This window comes from Pygoscelis adeliae, unplaced genomic scaffold (genome assembly GCF_000699105.1).
Source record: "Pygoscelis adeliae isolate BGI_AS28 unplaced genomic scaffold, ASM69910v1 Scaffold383, whole genome shotgun sequence".
In the NCBI taxonomy this organism is placed as follows: Eukaryota; Metazoa; Chordata; class Aves; order Sphenisciformes; family Spheniscidae; genus Pygoscelis; species Pygoscelis adeliae.
Genome location: NW_008824592.1, coordinates 1,718,261 through 1,743,571, shown reverse-complemented (window position 1 = coordinate 1,743,571; position 25,311 = coordinate 1,718,261). Strand labels below are relative to the sequence as shown.

Genomic DNA, 25,311 nt, shown 5'->3' with positions numbered 1-25,311 from the left:
TTGGTCTGCATGCTCTAAAATAAAATAAATGAAAAAAAAACTATTTTAAAACAAAAATAAGACTCCAAATTAAATTCTTGTGTGATTTACCATTTGAAAGATGGTATGTGCCAACACCTTATCATATACCTGAAATACTGCAGTGTTCACACGTTCATTTAATAAAGGTTAACTGGCTCAAGAATAATAGCTCAAGGATTTCACATACAAAAAAATTTACCACAAGGGAGCAAATTGTTGTATGCCAGTTGCTCCTGAGAAGCTACACGTTACCCCCTCTGTGCTCAATGCCAGAAAAGATACCTCTATTTAATTTCTTTGAAATGTAACACAATTACTCCTGCTGGCATTTACCACTGAATGCCAACACTCAGGAGCACACCTATGGAACAGCTACTGCACTGTGAGGAAAATAGGACTCTAGCATAACTGCTTGGTTGACCTTTGCTTAATCCTCTGGTTAACTGCATACTTACTCCCCTAGCAGTGCTACTCACCACTGTTTGCTCTCAGACTTATCTGAAGTCCTGCATTTTTTATCCCTACTAACTTTGAGTCCCTCTAAAACTAGTGGAGAAACAGAATTGTACTCTATGGTTTCTGGCTATGCATATTCATATAACACTGAATACAATTTTCCATCTAGGCACAGAAATGAAATCACTTCTGTAGTGATTTATATGATTTTATCTTTCAATAAAAGTTCTCTTCCGGGACCACACCAAAGGAAAAACACGGTAGAAGTGAATACATTCAGAATGAATTAAAACAGGTGAAGGAAAAGTACTTGATTCATTGTAGAGGAGTTCTATGATCCTAAAGTTGTATAAATGATAATGTGAAAATCTGGCAGCCTCTTTATTCCTTCCACTGTTTAATATAAGGTGCTCAGTTTCCTTTGGGATTATAGAAGATAAGGAAGGCTTCTCTCTGAAAATGGAATAGATGCGTCTTGGATGTTAAGATACATGAAAAAATATTATTTGAACCACCTGAGACTGCACTTAGAGATTTATTTTTGTAAAAAAAAAAAATAAATCCTTTTATTGTACCAAACAGAACCTCACATTAATTGAAGTTTTGAAATATCCTGCTAGGAATTGCTTTGCAAGCATTTTGGGTATTGCTGATAAGTTTTGACATTATATTTATAATCATCGGATGCTAAATTAATCTATCATGGACAGTTCACCCTTAAATTTCTAGTTTCATTGTAATAAGAAGGATTCAGGAAATATTGAAATAATGAAATACTGAAATATTGAAATAAACAGTTACAAAGAAAAGTGTATGCCAGATTTTTTATTTTATTTTGTAATATAAATCTTCGTGGGGTTAGGTTATTTCGACTTGTAGACCACATTATTGGTATAATCAAAATTATTGATATAATGTGAATTTATTTTAAAAAATGTTATACACCATTTCAGCTTTCATATGCCTTTTCCCAGATGTTATAGCTGCCATATTTAACCAAAGCTGTGTCATTAATTCATACACTGAAAGCTGCTTTTAGTGAGTTTAGAACTTGACTATTAGCTGTTTTGAAAAAGAAAAACAAATCCTGAATTGCAGCAAACATGTTAAAGACCGTATTATGGGAGGTAGGAGTGAGGGGGCAGTTGGGAGAGCATGGGTATTGGCCGGAGCCACAAAGAGACAAGAGGCTAGATTTTACAGCATCTTGGAGCTGATGGTAGTCTCCTCACTGTAATCCAGCTGGCAAGTGACAAATGCATGGATTATTTTGGCCTACCTGGCAGGAAACATAAAGTTTTCTACTGAGTTAGTGGTGGAAGAAGGCCCTTCAGACTGAAATGTTACATGGCCATCCAAGATCAATAAGAAGTCAAACAACTTTGCATCACTTTGACAAATGAAGTCGGTGTATGTTTTTGTTGGAGTTGGGATAGGAGAGGGAAATGAAGATATTATAGCTAATCTGTTGCAGGATTTTCCTTTTCAAGAAACATCACTTCAGTCTTTCTACAGCTTAGCTTAAACTTCCTTCTCTTGAAGACCTGATCTCTTCCAAGCGTTATGGCAGTGGCAATGGATGTACTAGTGACAAATGATCCATTTAAGAGAGTGTTGTTGTCTTTTGAGACTGTAGCACTTCACTAACATGCTGCCATGTGGTCATATAAGATGAAAAGGAGAATAAGCATAAGGATATTTTTTACACTTGTGCTGTAAAATACATTTTATTATCATTTTTATTGCATTTAAATCTTAAATGTTTTATTAAACAGCTGTGAATGGGCTACGTCTTCAGCTTTATGTAGAGCAGTACAAGCAATTACAAACTTTGCTTTTGTGATCTAATGGAAGTTTTTCTTATTGTGTATTTCCTAGTGCTACTTAATTATATGAGCTCAGAATTAATATCACCCATACTGGTCTTTTAATTGGGTGGAATATAAGCATCTATGTTCCTGGCAGTGTTTCTCTTCAGCAGTTACATTAAAAGTTTATTTGATGACAGCAATAGAATGATTATATTAAATACAAGTTGAAATGATTGTGTCTACTTTTATTACACAAAACAATTTACAATATCTGTCCTAACCAGAATGCAGAGTTACTGCTATATGATAAAAGAGATTGTTATATAAAGTCATTAAAAGAATCGTGCAGACGAGTCATTAACTGTGTACATTTAGCTAATGAAAATGGAAAGCAAGAATCTCCTAACTGATTCATGATCATTTGGGTTGAGGGCTCATAATAAGTGATGTGACAGATAAAAACATCACCAATTAAATGTTTGAACATGGTGAAAACATTATGGAGATGTGTCTGTGATGCACTGTCAAAATAAAATTCACTGAGTGATATTTACTTGTATTTTGGATGATTTTGTCGCTTCCAAGATGCTGCTTTGGAACTATTCGTCTGTCAGCAGTTCAAAGAATACAGCACTTTTTAAATGAGATATGGATGCCTGGCAGGTGCATTGTGTAATGAGAGTGTAGCTTCCAAGATTTTTTATTCAGTGACTAAAGTAATTTCATAATCTTCTAGCAGTTGGTGTTTAGAAAGGAGCGTGGTTTGTTTTTCTCTGTTTAGTGATAGCATGTGGAAACTTAGTCTCTGATTATTTTCTGGCTTAGTATTAAACAATCTTTCTGTGCAGAAGCATATGGCTTGCAACTACTATAGAGTAGGTTATACAGTAACGTAAAGTTTATGCTACAGTACCATAGTCAGGACTGTGACTACACCGTTTAAGGAAATTGTACCAAAGATGTACAGTATAAAATTTTCAAAACAGGATTTTGAGTGTGGACTGTTGCATAACGACTCAGGTACCTAAATAACTCGTCTGAAGGTAACAAATTCTTTAGTCTGAGATTGGTAGTGTTTTGAGGATCAAACTCAGATGTCATTACTTAAGACATGGTTTATCAAGATTGCAAGGTGCAATGCGTGTCTCTTTTCTCATGTTGGTACATAATGCATTGTGTTGATGGGAAATTCCAAGCTTGCTGCTCCTAGTGACAGGCTTCATAGCTGCATGTAAGACAGGGTGAAAGAAGTAGGTTGGGGCATGTGTTCTGTAAGGATAATTGAGGCCAGTTATTCCCCCTACCTCTATTAGTTTCATTTATTACCAAATATAACAGAGGCCAGTTTTTATCTTATCAGAAATTCTGTGAATTCACGTCTCAAACTAATACACTAAAAATGGCAGCATCAACCTAATACTAAGAGATATTTTCAAAAAAATTATTATTGAGTACTTATAAAAACCTACTGAAGATTGAAAATCAAGTGTTTCTTGAATTTAATATGCAGTTTACACAAAAGAATTATCTTAAAGCATACTTGAAAGGAATGCAGTTATTTGCCTGAACTTAGTAAAGCAAAGACAGTAATGACAACCATTTTGATGGAAAACATAAACTCTCCTGTTAGTAAAGGTGAAATAGGGTTTCAACAGAATGTTAGAAACTTGATAAAAGTTTCATTGTACAAAATGAGCTGCACTGTACAAAGAATGGAACAGAAGTTTATATAGAATGGATGAGTCACATTACACATAAACTGCTGGTTTTCTTTATACTTTTAAATGGTGTTAATTTTCTGTTTACCAGTTTGAAATAATTGAAATTAATATTAATCTTCGAGGTCATAGTATATTTACACAAACATTTTTCATTAATCATAATAATTGACAAACACACGTTAACTCGAAATGTTGAAAAATCAGGCAATAATTTTAGGATTCTTTGTTTTCTTTATTTTTTCCTCTTTTAGAATTGGGTAGAAAAAGCAGAGAAAGAGAAACTACTGACAGACACCCTTGACCTTTCAGAGCTATTTCATCCAGACACATTTCTCAATGCCTTACGCCAGGAGACTGCAAGGTGAGGCAAAAATAATCTATGTATTTATGTGTGCTAATGTGCCATTGTTCCGTATGTGTGAAGATGGTTATTTCATTTTCAGGACACAGATCCAACAAATTATGTCAATTGCTGCCATTATTCATCTCATTTTTATTACTTGCACTGAAGTAGAATAGCTGTGAGTTACTTGTCTAAATGCTGATTTTTTTTTATTTTAGATGAAATTGAAATTGTATTTTTCTTCAAAGTAAGACTTAGTATGATATGGTACACATTGAAAATACATTGGGTTTGGTTTTGTATTTCATTTCCTGTTGTTATATGTCTCTAAGATTTACTGTATATATGTTTCCCTTGCAGAGTAATGAGCTGTTCAGTGGACAGCCTTAAATTTACAGCATCATGGAAAGGGCGAATACAGGAAGGAAAACTCCAAGTTAAGGTATTTTGCTAGGAAGTTTTACTAGAATTTTATGAGGATGTTTTATTAGCATAGTCCAATCCATCCGTCTATAAACCTTCTGGAAAACTGAGCTATAAAGACATTGGTGTACCTGAGACACAAAGGCTGGTTAATGGTATACAGCTACAAAAATGGTAGTGCAAAAATTCCACAGAAGTGGGAGAAGGAAAGCAGTTATCTTTTGACCCCTCCCTAGTCACAGTGCTTATTTAAAATTTAAAATTTAAAATTTAAAATTTGAACTTATTCTTGCTCCATTCTCTTCAACCTCCTCTTAGATAAAAACTGAAGCTGCAATTCCATTAGCTAATATCTAACTGTTGTCCAGAAAGTAGTTGTCCAGAAAGACTTGTGACGTGTAGTAAGAGGAAATACACATGTAAATCTGTAAGTCTAAGGCCACGTGTTAGCATTTGTCGAATCACTGAAAAGAGACTTCTAAGGAAGAGAACAAACCAAAGTGAACTATAATATGGCTAGCTTTTGATACGATAAAGACCCAACAATTTTTTAATGGACACTCAAGGCTACAGCCAGCATCCATAAAGTCACTATTGATTGCTTAGACAGCAAAGTAGAGATCAATTTTCAAATGGTTTAGTTTAGCTTCTTAATATTTCAGGTGGCACTGCCGCTTTGGCTGAATCCAGATCTCCTTGTAGGGAATTCACAAAATAAGTTTTCTATGCTATGTCTTCCAACAGGTGTGTTGGTCCCATGATAATACTGCACAGCTCAAAGCACTGTGTTCAGCACAGAGCACGGCACTTAAAACTGCATTCTCACAGAAACACAGGTGAATAATGCAGGGCACTCACCACGTGACTATGTACTGATGTACAGCTAAAGCAGAGAGATTGCTAGAGTAGAAGAGAGAAAGCAAGTGGCAGGGCACCTTCTCTAGTCGGATAATGCAGGCAGACACAAGGCTGTGGGAGAAATTAGGGTTCTGCGCTGGCTGCTGACACTACCTAAAATTATTAATACAGAATGTATAAGAATTCATATTCCTAAAATATTAATAGATTGTAAGGCCAGAAAAGATAACTGTAATCATCCAATCTGACCTTTATAAAATACAGTGTTTTAACTTTGTTGAATTAATTCCTGTTCGAACTAGAGAATGTAATTTAGATAATTATTCAATCTTGGTATTTAAATAAGAGTAATGATTGCCTACTTCATTTAATGAGAAGCAGAGGGGGGTCTAGAACCTGGAGATAAATAAACCAAGGGACTTTCAGGGCAATGCGGTTCCCTGGGATAAATCTAGCATATGATAAACATCAGAGCCTGCAAATCACATATTCTGAGGTTCCAGATTCAGCCAGGACTTCTAAGTCCATAGCAGTGAGCCAAAATCGAGTTTCACATCTCAGACCACTCATTCTAGTAGGCTATCAGCTGCAGATCCTAGAAGTCTGGACTTCTTCAAAACAATCCTACCATCTTTGAAAAATGTCAGAAGTCAATGTCAAATACCTGAACTCTATGCATGAATAATATTATCTAAGTATTTTCATATGCTAAAAAATATTACAATAGCTTACAGTTGCTAGATTGAAATAGCTGCTTGGAAACTGAAGAAGTAAAGGGTAATGAGAGGAAAGAGTTTTATAACAACACTCCAGTTAGGTGTATTGAAGTTTATAATCCTTTGTTATGTGCAAATTTATGTGGTAGATTTTTGGTAATATTAGTTAGAACACACTGTTAGCAGTCACTGTTATATGTAGGTGTGATGGTTTTGGCTGGGGTAGAGTTGATTTTCTTCATAGTAGCTGGCATGGGGCTATGTTTTGGATTTGTGATGAAAACAGTGGTGATAACACAGGGATGTTTTAGTTACTGCTGAGCAGTGCTGACACAGAGTCAAGGCCTTTTCTGCTCCTCACACCACCCCACCAGCGAGTAGGCTGGCTGCACAAGAAGCTGGGAGGGGACACAGCTGGGACAGCTGACCCCAACTGACCAAAGGGATGTTCCACACCATATGACATCATGCTCAGCATATAAAGCTGGGGGAAGAAGAAGGAAGGGGGGACATTCAGAGTTATGGCATTTGTCTTCCCAAGTAACCATTACGTGTGAGGGAGCCCTGCTTTCCTGGAGATGGCTGAACACCTGCTTCTCTCCCCCATCCCATTGTGGGGGGAGTGAGCAAGTGGCTGTGAGATGCTTAGTTGTTGGCTGGGGTTAAACCATGACAGTAGGCAAAAAGGTTAACATATATTCTCTATTGCTTTACAAGAATGTCTTATGTTCCAAGAGGAATCAAAAATAAAAAGAGAATTTTGTTTAAGAGCAAATTCTCTGCCACAGGAATAGTAGAAGCAGTTAGGTGAGTGGTTACTTTTAACAAAAGGTAAGAATCCTGTCAAGTTTACTCACTTGATTTGAATATTATCCTTTCCTCAGTAAGAGCAGTATTCAGTGAATCTGTATTAGTAAGTATTCACCAGTATCTTCACTGCTTCTTTGAATCTTTGATGTACAGAAAGGCTTTGGAACCCTTTACCGTGCTAAATATTTAGATTCCTTTCCATGAGTCCTTCCTCGTGCTCATGGAGAACTGGGGAGAAACTTTCACATTAGTAAAGCTAAATACCACATGAACTGTAACTAGGGCATAAAAATGTCAGTGATTCAGAAAAACCATCCTCTGAAATGTGTCTTATTTGATAAGGATCCTCTGGATTGCACATTAAGCTTGGTTCACATGAGCAATATGAATTTTAATACTGGTAAAGTTAATGTTGTATCTGCAGTTTCAAGAATTCAGGCTAACCTTATAGAATGGGGAGCTATTTTGAGTGAGGACTTAAAAAAAAATTCAATCAGCAGAATAGATAAGTCCTTAAACACACGTTGTGGTGAGGTAGGTGGGACCCTGTTTTATCCCACCTGACTTTAGATACCTAAATTGGAAATTGGAGTTTACCAGCCTCATTTTGTCAATGAAGAAAGACATGCACCAGTTCAGATATTAAATGAGTTAACTTTCAGGAGATACCTGTCTTTCTCCACTGACAGGAGAAAATCTACAATTGCTATGGTCCTACCATAGTAGTTTTGGTCAATTGCCTGAAGGTAAAAGGTTTTGGTTTTTTTTAAAACCTGTCACATTTTGGAAGTTTAAATAAACAGGTATTATGGAGACATAAGGTTCAGGAAAGAATTATTTAAAGATTTTCCAGGTGTTATGCAAAAAATATGTTAAGTTTATACAATGCTGTTATGAAGAACACCAGTTATCTACTTGATTAAAGATGATATCATCATTGTATAAAAGCACCAGTGCGGATAAGATCTCTTTCATAGAAAGTGTAATACAGGAACGGAAAATCTTACATAGGAGTGAAATAGAAGAAAACAAAGTGTAATCACAACAGGATGTTGTGAAAACAAGGTGGAAAGTGTTAGCAAAAAAATAACATGTCTACGTTTGCTGGCTTAGGCTACACATGATCCAGTTAAATACGTATGATCCTCGGTGAACTGGACCACTGCAAGTTTGACATTGTGTATCTCAGCCTTATACTTAACTGTTACTTCCTCATTGGATATACTTCTGTCTGCAGATAAGGCTACTGAGAAATTTTTCCCATTTAAAAATTCAGTTCATAAGCAAAAGGAGATCTGTTTCCGTTTCAGTTGTGTGCAGAATAAGATAACTGAGATAAATGTATAATGTTTCTTGGCATCCTATTGTATATGCATCTATGAATGTAGTTAATAGTATATATGCATAGACATACCTTTGTGTCTACACAAATACCTTTTTTTGTTCCCTTTGGAAATTTTCTTTCCATTATAATTTATTGTGTTTCAGTTTAGCACCTGCCTGATCATACAGCTCTTTGCCTATAAGATAAACTCAGATACACCCAATCCTGCTGTTTTCCTCCCCTTTGGCAACTTTCAGGTCTTCAGATTATATTATCGAAGTGGCAAGAACCTGCATTCATTTCTCTTTGCTAAGCCACACTCTTCTTACATAAGATAGATCTTCAAACTATCAGAAAGTTTGTGATTAAATAATTGGTAGAATTGGTAAATAGGATTTATTTTTGCCAGAAGGTTTGATTTGTTGATACTGCATGTTCCTTCTTCACTTGATTCAGACTGCAGGTTTAAAATTGGATCTCTCACATCCCCTACAAGAACCAGATCATGGTATAGGCTATTCTGAGGTTTATCAGTCTCAATTTATGCTAATGGTGCTATTTCACTTTGTGTGACTGTTTCCACCGAGAGACTTGATCCTGTACTCACATGGCTGGGTGACTCTGTTTTGGGATGTGGGAGAGTCGTGCTCAAGTCCCTGAATCAATGGATATTTAGTTATTCGAATAGAATATCTTTGGTGAAGGACTGGAACAATTAGGAATGCAGATGAACATTGAATTTAAAGCTAAAATTCACACATACTTTGTATCACTTTCTTAGTCACACTGTCAATTAGTGACTGTTTTGAAGACCTGTTCTTTGAGATTCTTTTTCTTGCCTTTAATTTTAAAAGTTTTTGATGGTTTGTTCTGATAAGGAAAAGACGGTGGAAATCTCATTATGATCTGTATGATGAAAATGCTTTTTCAGTCTTTCTGCACATTTGCACATATGTTGTGGGGTAGGTCTCTCCTAGTAGGATGTGATGAATATTTGATTTAGAATCAATCTGTATAAAATCACACTTTCTTTAATATCACTTCGGATTGCTATAACAAAAGGTACTGAAAATGTATGGCTATTGCAATGTAATCACATATTGATATGCAAATACATCTCTCCTATTTGCTTTGTGCACTGATTGTGCTGTTGTACCAAAGCAGGTAGTCAGTCATTCCTTTTGGCATTCCTTTTTCTGTTATTGTAGAAAAGAGCGAAAGAAAGGAAGAAATATGGTAAGAGACTTTTTGGGTAGTAAGTGCTATGAGCTTGGGTAGAGCTTAATGTAAGTAGTGAAAAACAAAAATTTATTGCAAGACTATAATATTCAAATACATAATATCAGCATTAATATCAAAACTATGCTTTTAGCAATTGACATACTATTATAAAGCATCCTGAGAGGTCTTTTTTACAGTATACCTCCATGCTGAAATATCAAGAAATTAATGATGGAGGCCTGTAGAGGTAATGAAGTGAAAATATGACTTCCTGAAGTCTGATGTAGTTTGTATCATTTTGTGGGAAATTATGGCATTAGATAGTAAGGAAAAATTAATTGCAGAGAATTTGAAATTTTGGAAACAGAGGTGCTTTGGACCATGATATCAGCACACTTTCTACAAATGTACTTTAAAGAAACAATCTGCAATGTGTAACAATAGCTTTTTTGAAACTAAACTAGTACCAATTGTTGCAAAATGCCAAGTACTTTGCAAGAATTAAAATTTTCAAAATTGTGGTCAACTCCAGCCATTACTCTGAGCTGAGTTGCAAAAATACTATGCATGCTAATTATAGATACTGTGAAATCCATGTCCTTCATAGTAGTTGTCATTTCTCTACACTGTTTATCATAAAAATGAGAACACGGCTATGGGAGTACTCAGCCAAACAGTATCTGAAAGGACATTGTTCCGCTGTTTTATTTTAGTCAGTGTCTTTTAATATTGAAACAAAATCAAAATTTTGGTCTTCATCTTCAAAGGAGTTTCTATGATTGGTTGAAGTTTTCCAGGAGATCAAATGATGTTACTTTACATAACTATAATGTAAAAGGAACTGCCAATATCAAAAGAAGAAATGTGTGTGCAGCAGAAAGAGATTTTTCAATAGGTGACCCACTTCTATAGAAACTTCTTTTAGAGATGTTCAGGATGGCCAGACCTTTGAACACCCTAACAATAAATTTTAAAACCTTTTCATCAGACCAGTCTTCCCTCAATAACTTTGCCAAACTCACATTTTTATCAGACTAACCTCCATAACAAAATTCCCTGCAGAATGCAGGAAGGGCAGAAAGAAGAACATATGAGATGAATCTTTCTAATATCTGTGTGATAGGGATAAATAAGATCTTTGAAAGCATTCAGTCAGAAGTGTAGTGAGATAAAGTGTAATCTAGGACCTGTGCATATAATAAAGTGAGGCCTTAAGTATCAATGTTAACAACAGAGGACAGTAGGAAGGAGTCTGTGGGAAAGCCTCAGTATAATCATAAGTAAGACTTTGTTCCTTCTGTGCCTTTTATGATAGTTTTCTTCATATTCTTTGTTCTTGCAAGACAGAAGAAGTGGCACTGGAATGTATATAGGCTATCATTAAAGACTATTGACACCCAAACTTCTTTTTTACTAGATAAAGGCAGCTTTTTCCAAAATCTCTCTGCGTGGAGAGATTTTGAGTTTGAGAAGAAACAATACAAAATATCAAATGTTAACAGCGTACCTTAAAAGCAACAGACCTGAAAATCTTAGGGAAGATTCAAAGGAAAGATCACAATGAACTTGGCAGGAGAAGGGAGAGGAGTGTCACACTTTCATAACGAACAAAAGACCTTAAGCTTTTGACAAGAGGTTGAAGGAGAAAAAAAGTTTTTGCAGTTCCAAATACAAAGTCTGAAAAATTTAATTCATTTCACTGAGGCCTTGTTATAATAATTTGTGGAAATTAAAGTTAGAGAAAAAGTCATACTGCTCTGAGCATTCCATTTGGGGTTGTTTTGGTTCAGGTTATCCACAGTTTTGGAGGCTTTACTGTGAGTCCTAGTCTGTATGGAGCACAGATTGCTTCAAAGAATGTTGCCACTTCTCCAGTCACTGTCTGTCCAAGGTGAAACACAGCTTTTTTCTATAGCTTTTTAAAATGTGATCTTTTATAACCTTTTTTTCATGTTAGAATATGTATATATGCATCTTGCACATTGTAAGAAAGAGTCTTCAGCTCAGAGTTAGAACAGAAATATGACTTTAAAGAAGCAAATTTTTGAAGACTGCAATGCCTGTATACAATCAAAAGAATAATTAGTTATTAAAAATGCAAAACGTAATCTTAGCTAGCAGAGAGTTAGTAGAGAGTTTAACAAAAAAACCCCAGCACTTGGGAGCAAAGCATTGCTTTTCAAGCATGACAGTAACCCTCATTGTGTTACTGTTAATTGCAACTTTTCTTGTCAAATAAATAATTTTAGAATGCTGTAATTACCTAAGCAAAATATTTCCGTTACATCTTCTATGATACCGATCTTCATTGTAACATCATACTTAACCACTTTTTAAAATTTAGTACACTTTTTAAAATTTCTTGCAAGAGAAAATGTATTAGAAAATGATACTTTTCTCCATTTTGGCTATGTGGTCACTCATCCAGTTTCCAACAGCATTGTATTTCCTAGTTCCAGCACCGCGTTATGACCCTTGTGTTTGGTGAAAGCCTACCTCAGTATTATGTATTTAATTCAGGCCTTTAGTATGATAATATAACAGACAGATGATTTTCAGATCGTAGCTTCTGTTAGACATCTGCTCCAGCTTAAGATTTATCCTTTTGAAAAGCTGCATGAAAGTTATTACTGAGTTAAGTTTTATTATTGCTAAAATTGAAGTTCTCACTTCAGCAGGCCAAACTATTATTATTATTTATACTGGCAAACTATTATTATTTGTACTGGGAAAATAAAATGATCAACAGATATTGAAAATTTTATTTGGAAGAAATCCAGAATAAATATCATTGTCATTAATTTATGCAGGACTTCAGTGAAGAAAAAAAGAGAATGTTCAGTTCAGAGGCTGAAATTTAATTTACTAATTAAAAGAAAGCACTTAAAATGTTACATATAAAGTATTGCATAGTTACTTATGGGAGCATATGGGATTCTTATTTAATTTTTCCAAACTGTATTTTATCTAAGAAATCTTGAGTTATGTTAAATAAAATTTTCTCATATTATTTCAATATATTCTGTTTGCCTCTGCAGAAGCTGTGTAATTGTGCTTTCCATTCTTTGAAAGCTGTGCTCAGACTTCCAAGCAGGAAGTCATGCTTATTTCAGTGATTGTTCTTCTCTTGTTCTTGACTTTGTAATGATTGTGTACTTGGCTGTTGCTATCATATTTCCATTAGTCTAATGCCAGGCAACTGCAGTTTCATAAATGATGACATTTACAGGTATTTTTCTCTAAAATTTCAAAGAATGTGAATCCAAATCAGAGGAAGTTCACGCCAGAGTGTGGTCCAGATGTTGCTTTTAAATCATGTTTCCTATTTTCACACAGAACATTAAAATAATTAGTTTCCTGTTATTGAAAAAGTTGGTCACAGTAAAAAGGATCATCATTTATTAAAGCACAGTGTAATCATTACTGACATTTCAAGTCTGTTACATATGTTTGAATATTTTATATTTCCATGGCAGATCAGTGGCTTACAACTGGAAGGCTGCAGTTTTGATGGAAGTCGACTTTCAGAAAATCTTCATGATTCTCCCAGTGTGTCATCTGTTCTCCCTTGTTACATGGCCTGGATTCCACAGGTACTAAATTATTAAAATCCCTAACTTTCAAGACCCATAATTTGCTTTTTTCTGTGTAGTAGCTTTTCAGTATCATGTTACTGACCTGTTTTCCCCGTCATTTCAAAATAAAAATCCCTTTCTTTAATAGGAAAAGCAGTTACTTCTTTTATATAAAACAACAACTTATTATCATTTTGTAAATATTTTTTAGCTTCTTTTGCTTAGATTAAGACAATGCTTTATTTCAGTCATACCTTTGTTTCCTTGTCTTTTAAAAAACATTAACATGTTTTCAGAAGTGTATTTAGTAAATGTATACGAGTTCGGGAGTTCTTTCCTAGAATATATTTTCTTCGCGTTTTAAACATTAAATTAAAATGCAATAGCAATAAAAAGATATAGAACATGATGTGATTTGTAAGCAAAGAAAGTCTTTCCCCTGCTTACACTAATTTAAAAAAATGCCAATGCTTGCAGAACTATATAAGATGAAAGTGACGTAGTCCAAACAGTAAAAATTGTTACTGCTTCTGCTCTCCAATTATAACAGCAATCTCTGATAAATAAAGCAAAAAGTTACACAGAACTTATTCAAGGATGTGTAGGAATAACAAATTCATATACTTACAATCTTATAACTAAAAGAAAGCTTATTGTAGCATTAATCTCATCTAAATTTAGCTGTCTAAAAGTTAATTGCCCGGTATGACTTAGTTGCCTTAGCTCCTACTTTGGTCTCAGTAAAAGATAGGCATCTCGGGAAGTCCGTCCCATCATAAGGTAATTGGGATAAATCTCTGTCCAGTTGTGACTTTAGAGACAGCCTAGACCGCTAACTCTGGGACAGACAGGTGAGAAGAATCCCACATACAGATCTAAAAGAAAATATATTAAGACTTTTACACCAAAAATCAAGTGTAAATGTAGAAAGTGAGAAATAGGGGTGGATGCAGCTTTTCCCACTTCTTTATCACAATAAATAAAATTAGCAGGATATAAAAAATGAAAAATAATGTCACCTTTTATCCTGTTCTGTAGACATTAACTCATCAAGCGAATTTATTAACTGGAGGAGTTTGTTATTTGCAACCTAGAGAACTCTGCAGAGTTCTCTCTTCCTAGAGAAGAACCTTCCTAGAGATGGCCAGGTTTGGTTAGAAGAATGTTAAAGAAAAAAGTTCACTGGACCCAAGTAGCTGAAATTTCAGTTAGAATTGAGTTTATTAATTATCATAAATTATGGCAATGGTGAGATTTGTGGTATATTGTGATAGATATTGTGCAAGGAGCTCCATTGCTAACACTCCACTCTATCCCAACTTTTTTTTTTTTCTCATTGTTATTTCCAGCACTGGAAGTATAGCATTATATTATAGTACAGCATTAGGAGTATAATGATTTAGACTTCGAACACAGATTCTTAACTGTTTTTCTGAATAGCAGTCTATATTCTTTAAACTTCAAAGATAAGACCCAGAAGTTATATGTGACATCAGCAGAGAGCTTTATCTATAAAACATAGAAGTGAGATAGTTCAATAATCAGTGAATTAAACTTCCTCCAATGTACTTTGTATTCGAAATAAATAGCAACTGAAGTCTTTGTGCTGGAAAAAAATATAATTCTTCTAAAACACAGGCCAAAACTTGTCAACTGCCCAGATTTTAAATATAAAGTATCTCTAAGGAGAGCATTTCTGAATTGCTCTGCCCTTAAGTTGTTTTGCTATGGGCTTCACTGTAAAAATTGACCACAATCAAACACTGTGCTCAGAAACCAAGGCAGAATTGGGACATTATGTACTTCCCCTTATCTCATTATGCTCTCCTTAGGAGAATAGTGCATGAAGTAGAACATATTATCTTAGGATCCTTAGGTTTTGAATTTGTTTTCTTTTCCCCATAAATGCCTCTTATGAAATCTAGTGAGCAAAAATCTATATATTTATAAGGCAATGCTTTGAGGTCATTTTCAATCAAACTAAAATAAAGTGAACTCTCTGGGGAAAAAAAAAAAAGAAGCTGGATTTCTCTGAGAGAACCCCCTCAAAACGTTGCAATGCTCAAAATGGAGTATTTTGAGCTACTAACATGACGCTTATTCTCATTAAACTGTGAAGGTCCTTTCCAGTTTTAATTCACTGATAGCTCCCAAGCTGTGAAGGGTGTCACTAAGGGGGATGGAACTGTGTGTGAGGCAGTCTAGACAAAGAGAATTTTTGGACTGTGCGTAAGCCAAGGACATAAGATTTGTGGTTCAAAAAGACTTTCACGGAATGGTTTTAACCGTCAAATAATGTGATTCCTTAAAATATCAGTGGGATTGAGAAAGGCGCGAGAACAGCTGTTTTGATCCAGAAAGGTGTAAAAAGAGGTCTTTGAAGGCAAACTGGCCAATTTTTGGCCTCCCAGCTTTGGCAAAACTAAAATTCTCTGATTAACATTTTACTCTCAGACTGGCCAGCATTTTGTCTTCTTCAGTAGTGTTAACCAAGGGATAAATGTGGTAAGTATAAGCCTTCTGAGAGCAGCTGAGTTCTTTTGACAGACTTCTGATTATTAAGTTATTCCATACAACTCTTACAGTGCACACACCTTCTGTAAGGATTTAAACACCGATGTTCAAAAGACATGCGAAGTTGATTTTCAAAAGGAACAACAAAATTCTTCAGAAATGGCTTACACTTGACATGCAAGGCAAAGTCCTAGAAACAGTTACTGTTTGCATGTTTCCTTTTTCCTGTTTTTAGTTATTTTCTAATATTGGAGCTTCACTAACTCACATTTGATGTGATTTGCATTAAAAAGACCCTCATTTTTGTTTCAAATTCCTTTCTGACAAGTGTGCTGCTTTGTTGTTTGATTCTTGAAAATCTTCTGATATTTTCCAGTTGACAGGAAGGGAGATTTTGAGTGTGACGGAAAACATGCTTAATATATATCAGTTGAATCAAACCCTGAATTATTTACACTAAATAAATACATCATGGGTTGAAACCCAAATTACATGCTGTAGGAAGTCTAGACTGATGCTATAGTCATGCATAGGGACAGTGCCCTGTGCAAAGCCCTAGGAGGGGAGTACGTCCGAGGCGCACATGGTTTGTAGTACAGAAAGCGGAGAGGAGCTGTTACTGTTCTCAGAGTAGAGCGTTGCTTGCTCATCAGGATACAGACTGAGAGGTAAAGCCATGGCTCCAACCAAGGTCCTTCCCTAAGTAGTGTTTACAATATAATTGAAATCTTTGTAATAGTAGTACTGCTAATGCTGTGCAGTAGGAAAGTACATGTATAGGAGAATACAAATTATAAATTTATTCAGCTGGAAGTTCAAAGCACTCAGTTCAAATCTGAGTGCTTAAAGTTAACTTGATAATATCCTATTTAGGCACTTAATGGAAATGGCCTGTTTTCCAGAAGTGCCAAAGAACCCCAGCTGCGACTGTGACCAGTATTAGTATGAAAGGCATTTAAAACAAACCCCAAACATCAAAAAGTAATCAAACCTGCTTTTTTTTTTTACTAATAATGTAACTTTTTACATATGCTTGCATGTCTTGAAGGGAATGTAGGCTTTTTGTTTGTTTGTTTTAAGTCCTGGTCTAACTAAATTGTGGTTAATACTTCTGGGTTCCTCTTAATATCCTGCATTAAGCAGGAGCCCTGTGAGGCTCTAATGTAAGGTATAGTAGCTCTCTCTGTATCAGAGAACAATTTTTCTATTTGGATTCACTGATGTTAGAAATCATTGTTTAAATCCATAAAGTAGCCTGGAAAGCGTGGGGTAAGATTTTTTTTGGTGCAGTTCCTGAAGTAGCCCTCTTGCAAGTGTCTTAGATGCGGATCACAACCGGGGCTGCATTACAGGAGGAGCAGCAGGGTTATGCTGCAGGGGTGGAGGAGGTGAGGCAGCAGGGCTTGCCCCGAGCACTGGCTGCCCCAGGACTCCAGCCTGCCTGGGTTAGCAGCTCCCTGCGGTACAGCGCTGGTGCTCCTGAGGGGCCTTCTCCCCTCTGTTCAATGCTTCCCTTACCCCTAGTTTGCAGAAGCTTTTGACAAGTAATTTTGGGGGTTTTTAGTGAATGAAGATGTTGCTATGTAGTTCATGGGATCACCCCTATTACATACTTTCTTGTGTTTTCAGTTTAACAAACTGGAGAGAAAAAGTAGAGGCTTAGTTATGGAGTAGTCTGGCGAATTTTCTGAAGTCTCTGCTTTGTTAGTAATCCTTCTCCTTTGTAGCCTTGACCAAGAGTTGCCTGTCCAAGGCTGCAGTGTCTAAACTGTATTTTAGGATCCAGCTTTAGATACCATATCATTGGAGATTATTCCTTTCTCATGTTTTTTTGTCTGCTTAAGTGATAACTAAGTGCTTGTTTGTTGACAGGATGCATATGGTCCATATTCTCCAGAGGAATGCATATCTTTACCAGTCTACACTAGTGTGGAGAGAGACCGTGTGGTGACAAATATTGATGTACCTTGTGGAGGAAACCAAGACCAGTGGATTCAATGCGGTGCTGCTTTATTTTTAAAAAATCAGTAATCTGAAACTGCATTAAATTAACTCTTGACGTTAAGAATCATTTAAATATCTCAGTTGTTTCTTGTTAGAAGAAAACTTTAGATTCATTGCTTATTCATTTTTAAAGCAACGGTTTATAAATTCCCCTGTTTATTTTTCTAAGATATATAAAATTAATTCTACTTGAATAGAACTTCATTGTATCTTTGTGGGATATTGTAAAAGTTAACATGGCACTATTCAGCAAACTGTTAATTTGTGTTGTTTCTCTAGGTTGTAATGTGCTGTATTTCTTTCTCAGAGTTGCTGAAATCTCTTATGTTTTGTGCATAAATATTGAATATAAATTCAAAGTCAGCCTTTTTTCATTATCTTTTTTGAACTGTTATTCTTATGCCTCTTTAATAAAATAAAATGATAAAATTTACCTGTTGTAATTGAAATTGAATGTTTTACTTGAATATAAAAATCAGGATAAATGTTTCAGTCTGTTTTAATGATGTTTGACTTGTAATCATATTTCTTTGTATTGGTAGTAAATAATAGGAGCTTCATAAACTTCATGTGGAGTTACAGGTTCAGTTAGACTACCATCATGGTTGTTAACTAGAAGTTACTGAAAAAGCATTTTGTGAAACTGTACTAAATTCCAGGAAGAATGTGCACATAAATGCCCAAGATAGACAAACAATTCCTTAGACAAACAAAGAGGTTTTCACTCAGTTGTTAAGTGATTGACAGACGGATATAATAATGCTTTTGGTCTGTGATGTGAGAGACCCCTGGAGTCGTGTTCTTAGTGCAGAATACTCAAACTTGATGTCACTGATTCATGATGTACCATGTTGGGATGCTGCCATAGCTTTGGTGTGCAGTTAGACAAAATCCCAAAAGAAGCAGGAAACCCAAAATCCAGTAGGAAGCATCATTACTGAAGAATGATGAAGTCTCAACATAAGAATTGAAAGTGTCCAATTTTTAACTGCAATTGCAGTCTCACTTCATGAGGAGATTTTTAAAAGCCAAAAGCATAAAACCACTTTCTTGGTTTGCTTAGAAAACAAAACAGATGTCTTAGCTCTGATATCTCTGATAGATTTTATATTTATTTTAAAGTAGTATTTAAATTCAGACTATGTTTCACTTGCTTGATAAATTTCATTGGTGGTTTGAGGGAGGGAGAAGGAAAACAGAGAAAAGATTGGCCACATCTTCAGGTTAGCTTCCTGAAAACAGTCTTTTTCTCTGGTCTACTCTGTTGTTCATCCCTTAAACTTGGTCTTTTGTCTTCTGTTTGGAAAGTTTCCCATTTTAATTCTTCTAATAAAAAGATGTCCTAAAATAATTTGGTACAAGTGCACATACATTTTAAAACTTGAATCCTATCTAAAAGCAGATTAGATTTGCTTGATACTTTTCAGATAATTGTCTCTTCTTCCTTTGTACATTTGCCTCTGATTCACTGAAGAATAAAAATGTACCAAATTTGGAAAATAGTTGTCTGTGAAGAAAATTTTGGAAGAAAATGACAGTTTTCTGTAAAACATCACTGGGAGAGGAAACAAGTTTTACTGAAACTGTACTAAATGTGCAGTTTAAGTGTGCTTTCAATTCCCTTAGACACATGTAAAGATCATGTTGCAGCCTTCCCTTCTGGATCCAACATGCTTCCATAAAGCAGACTGGATTTTAGCTTTCGCATTGCTCAAAACTGAGGGATCTACTGGCTCCTATTAGTTCCAGCTTCTCTTTTGTGGACAGATAGAGAAATACAGATATTCAGAAAACTACCTATGTCAGGGCAAAGATGTCTGGAAAATAGTCATCATATTCTAACCTACCATGCACAGAAAGTAGAGATCAGAAATGGAATAGGTGGTTTTGACACTGTCTCCCACAGCATTCTCCTAGAGAAGCTGGCGGCTCACAGCTTAGACAGGTGTACTCTGTGCTGGGTCAAAAACTGGCTGGATGGCCGGGCCCAGAGAGTTGTGGTGAATGGAGTTAAATCCAGTTGGTGGCCGGTCACGAGCGTTGTTCCCCAGGGCTCAGTATTGGGGCCGGTCTTGTTCAATATCTTTATCAATGATCTGGATGAGGGGATCGAGAGGCCCCTCAGTAAGTTTGCAGACAACACCAAGTTGGGCGGGAGTGTTGATCTTCTCGAGGGTAGGAAGGCTCTGCAGAGGGACCTGGACAGGCTGGATCGATGGGCCGAGGCCAACTGGATGAGATTCAACAAGGCCAAGTGCCGGGTCCTGCACTTTGGCCACAGCAACCCCATGCAGCGCTACAGGCTTGGAGAAGAGTGGCTGGAAAGCTGCCTGGCGGAAAAGGACCTGGGGGTGTTGGTCGACAGCCGGCTGAACATGAGCCGGCAGTGTGCCCAGGCGGCCAAGAAGGCCAATGGCATCCTGGCCTGTATCAGAACTAGTGTGGCCAGCAGGAGGAGGGAAGTGATCGTGCCCCTGTACTCGGCACTGGTGAGGCCGCACCTCGACTACTGTGTTCAGTTTTGGACCCCTCACCCCTAGAAGGACATTGAGGTGCTGGAGCATGTCCAGAGAAGGGCAACGAAGCTGGTGAAGGGTCTGGAGAACAAGTCTTATGAGGAGCGGCTGCGGGAACTGGGGTTGTTTAGCCTGGAGAAAAGGAGGCTGAGGGGAGACCTCATCGCTCTCTACAGCTACCTGAAAGGAGGTTGTAGCGAGGTGGGTGTTGGTCTCTTCTCCCAAGTAACTGGTGAAAGGACGAGAGGAAATGGCCTCAAGTTGCTCCAGGGAAGGTTTAGATTGGACGTGAGGAAAAATTTCTTTACTGAAAGAGTGGTTAAACATTGGACCAGGCTGCCCAGGGAAGTGGTGGAGTCACCATCCCTGGAGGTATTTAAAAAACGGGTAGATGAGGCGCTTAGGGACATGGTTTAGTGGGCATGGTGGTGTTGGGTTGACGGTTGGACTCGATGATCTTAGAGGTCTTTTCCAACCTTAATGATTCGATGATTCTATGACGCCCAGTCTTGCTTGTTATGGGAAATAAAAATCTACTGTAATGGGTTGTAGAAACTGTGAAATAAAACATTAGTAGAACATTGTGTGGATTTTCATTTTTTAATTTGATTTGGGGGCTTTTTTTCTCTTCTAATTGTAAGCTTTAAAGATGCCTTCCATTCTGCCAAGTGCAAATATGAATATTATTTACAGCCTCTGGTTTCAAGTCTCCTCTTTTTATATATTTAGTCAAGAAGTCTTTACTGATTCTATTAATATACAGATACTGACTCTATCACAAAAAACAGATATAAAAGAGACCCCTCCAGACCCACCACACTATCTTTATTTCTATTTCAGGGTCAGGAACTGATTCATTTTCTTACCGATAACTTGTCTGTATCGTAACCCCTCAGAACTGGCCTCTCTCTGCTGTGGACATTCGTTGCCTCATGTATCTATCATCATCTACTGCCTCAGATTTAGAACTGCAGAATATTTCTCAGCTCACACCATCAAGAGTTTTGTTTTCAGGACATGCATTCATGCATTTCTGTCAGAGAGCCGCCTTTCTGTGAGTAGAAAGTACTGTTAGCCAGCTTGATTAAATCCCCTTTTGTTTGGTTCACCTCTTGGTTTAGAGCCCTTTCACATTACCAAAACTGTCTGCTTGCTTCTGCTCTTTCTGAGTCCTTCCATGAGTGATATGAAAAAACCCGTCTTAATGTTTAGCTATAACTAGAGCACTGAATTATATTTTTGTTTGGGCAGAAGTCCTTTGAGAGCTCATCTAGACTGATCGATGTTACAAATGTGAAAAGCGCTCTCTTCCTAGGTGTCTTTGATGTGTTTATTTTTTTAACACAGGACAAAAAACTGATTTAAGTAAATCTCAAGCTAGTTTGGCAGCTTGAAATATAGTAGATTTTAAATGATGTAATATTACCATCACAAAAAACTTGAGAGCTGTATGTTATGTTCACAGTGTATAAAGCAGTATGTTTGATACTTATTTTGACTAAGTGATTCACTAATCTTTCCTCCTCATGACTCTAGTCGTAACCCTGATGTTTTGGAAGGCTCTCAGGTGACCTAAAGAGGAAAAAGAGATTACTTCTCATGTGTTCCTTGATACTTATTGTCTGCATGCATTGTATGATGTGCTTGCTTTGTACACAATGTTGTAATCTAAATGAAAGATACTATAGGTAACTACTACTGTATATCATAGGAATGATATTTTTGGTAGTAAAAGATAGAACTGTAGAGTGTTTATTACCACCAAAGTGCAGCTGTATGACAAGCGTAGGGCATTCGGAAGTATGAATCAGGAAACATAAGAAATAAAAACATCAGAAATGCCTTAATGGTCTGACTAGTGTTTCAACCAGTTTGTTCTGCTATTCAGTTTCAAGGGTATAGGAACTTGTAAGACTGAAATATATAAAGAGATCTTAGAAAACACACATTACTACTCTGTAAACACCCTCTTTTGAAGTCCTGAGAAAGAGGCATAACTTGAGCAAGTGCAAATTATTATGAATAGAAATCAAAGTGATAATATGTGAAGTGAAAAAACCCTTAAAGAATAACAAAACCTTTGAAAATTATGAAGATTGTGCAGTAATATCTGAGTGTTTACAATACAATTTTTTTTTTTTTTTTACAAATGCATTTATTTTATATTTTAAAAGGAACAGTTTCTTCCTTTTACACTTTATAGCAGTGAAGTATTTATCAGGTATTGGTGCTGTCATCCATCGGAAGACGTGCTGTTTGATGCATTTAGCAAGCTCACAGCAAGTCTATTGTCACAGAGCATGCTGTGTTCCCCAACAGAATACATGTTTGTTGAAGAGCCAGACTCATTTTTTGTTGTTATTTGAGACAAACTATCTCAAATAACTATTTCAGAAACAAGACCTATGATTGTGATAGAATAATTCAAATTGTTGTAGTGATAAGGGAAAACTCTGTAGAGTTGATTTAAGATTTTTTTCCAGAACATTTTTAGAATTTCACTAAAATCCGAATGCTGCAGTGGAAGGGAAGTTACACAAGTTATGCTGAGTACAAATAGAACTGGTCATGCAAATTAGTCTTTCCCCCTCCATTTCTTTATTTCAGCTTTCAGAGAACAGTACTCAGAAGAGCAGTAATTTGTCCCAAAACAGCTATATAACTGTTAGAGCTGAAGGGGGGAAAAACCTGCTCAAAAACCATCAAATATGAATCATTATATGACCTCTTAAACTGATAGACTGTCTTTCATCGACAAAAATGGGTTTGCATAAATTATACTTAATATTTGTTACCATACTAAAAATGTGCAGGCTTGACTAGGGCTAGAAGTTCTTATATGAAGTTTTACATATACAATTTTTAATCCTTTTAATTTTTACATTTTTAATCCTTTGAAAACGAAAAGTGTGAATAAGAAACTAGATGCAGAAGAGTCTGAAGACAAATAAAGAGTGGGTCATATCTGAGAAAACAGGCTCACCCACTGTGAGTCCTTATTCTGCATTCTCCTCTGAAGGGGTACAGCTTCGTGGGTGCACTTGAGTTCGTCACATATTAGAAGCTTCCTTGAAAACTCTGCTGCTTGAGAGGCCATCCTTCTTCACCTCAGCTCATCACCTCCTGTGTGTGAGGCTGCATAACTCAGCACCGTTTCCTGTATCTTCTTTTCATTTCAGCTGATGAAGCTGCTTATAGCAGAGCTCACTAAATTGATGTGTTTCAAGAAATGCCTCTTTTTAAGGTCTAGATTTCTTATTTCTAGTTCTCATGACCTTTATGTAAGATGCCTAGAAAGCAACAGAACAGGGTTTTTTTTTCACTTTTAGTAGGTTTGGTACAAACAGAAGGACTTTTCACTAATGTGTTTTAGAAAATCAAAGAATAAAGTTGGTATTACTTATTTGAACAGCTTCATAACAATAATTACTGTTAATATGGACTGCAGGTTGCCTGAGGAATAGTTCTTAGGGTATGATCTCTGTGGAAGTTGGGGTGTTTTTTTCCTTTTTTTTAAAATTAAATTTAAATTTAATTTGTTTTAATTTATTTGAACACTTTATAATGCATAAAGAATCATGATATAATATCCAGAAAGCTTTGCACAGGCTGATTCTAGAATGGCGTTGTAGGTATGAGAGGCTAGTCAATGCAAGAATTTGGGTATTCACGCTGTGTTACAATACATTGCTACTTTTTTATTATCCAAACCATCCGCATTACTGTGTTCTTGTTCAACACATAAATTAACTGACAACACATATAATTTGAGTACAGTGTAAATGTACTGTCCAGTGTTCATTCTAGCTTGATGATCCTGTAATGGAAGTTACCTAAACAACAATAACCAGATGCCTAAGATGAATCTCAGATATGTGTACTCTAACTGGGAGCAGTTTCTATAGAGTGCGTCAGAATTACTAGTGGCTTTGGATCTCAGGAGAAAGCAAGCTGCCCTGGTTGTCTTCAAAAGAAGTCTCAGAGATATTTTTCATATCTTCATCCAGTGCTAGATTCACTTATTTTTCAGAGCAGCAAACAAGAATCTTCTTAACAGGTCATCTTTGGGAAAAGTAATTAGTAATCATGCTTATGAAGTGTACCAGATAGGCAATTTCATCGTCAGAGCTGTCTAACTCCTCTCAGTCCCTGACAAGGTGAGTTCTTCTCATGCTATCCCACATGGTACTATTTCCAAACATAAGAGGGTGTTTCGTAGACTTTTATCTCTGTACTGAGATTGGTAAGAAATGCCAACGGTTAAGAGCGTTTTTGTGATGGGCATGGGTCATATCAACGTCTGCCACTAGATGGTACTGTGGACTAGACCCTCGTGAGGGACTGGCGCAGAAAAATCAGGGGAGTTTGGAAGGTAAAGACAATTTATAGTATATATAACATTACATCAACAGTCTGTTCCGAAGGAAATTTTCTTATCAGCAGTGCTGAATAAGCAGCTATGTCTTAAAAAAATGCTTATAGATAGTTGTAATGTAGTTCTTTTTAGAAATAAGTGATTCACCGAGTTAATTTCTCGGTACTTAGAGATGCCTTGGTTATGGAAGTGGGTAAGGCACTGGCTGACCACTCTGGCCTGTTTGCAGCTATTTCTGTACATCTTCAGTATCCACATGGTAAGAAGGAACAGTGAGGAGAAGTATGCCCTTGCAGCATGGAAGGCCAACAGCTTCCTGGGCTGCATCAGGCAGAGCACGGCCAGCAGGTGGAGGGAGATGATCCTTCTCTGCTCAGCCCTGGTGAGACACATCTGGAGCTCTGGGTTCAGTGCTGAGCTGCCCAGTACAAAGGAGACATGGACATACTGGAGAGACTCCAGAGAAGGGCCACGAAGGTGATTAAGGGGCTGGAGCATCTGACATACAAGGAGAGGCTGTGAGAGCTGAGACTGTTCAGCCTGGAGGAGAGAAGGTTCAGGGGGCTTGTATCAGTGTGTATAAATATCATCTGATGGGGATGACTAAAGAATTTGGAGCCAGA

General features: G+C 36.5%; 1 protein-coding gene across 1 annotated transcript in view; it reads left to right on the top strand.

Annotated features, from left to right (window-relative positions):
* DYNC2H1 (dynein, cytoplasmic 2, heavy chain 1) overlaps positions 1-17,862 on the top strand; it is a 191,267-nt gene extending 173,405 nt beyond the window's left edge. Inside the window, 4 exon segments of the mRNA XM_009322273.1 lie at positions 4,261-4,370; positions 4,713-4,794; positions 13,181-13,297; positions 17,666-17,862. Of these exon segments, the coding sequence (XP_009320548.1) occupies positions 4,261-4,370; positions 4,713-4,794; positions 13,181-13,297; positions 17,666-17,824 (468 nt within the window). The 3' untranslated portion in view covers positions 17,825-17,862.
* The last annotated feature ends 7,449 nt before the right edge of the window (positions 17,863-25,311 follow it).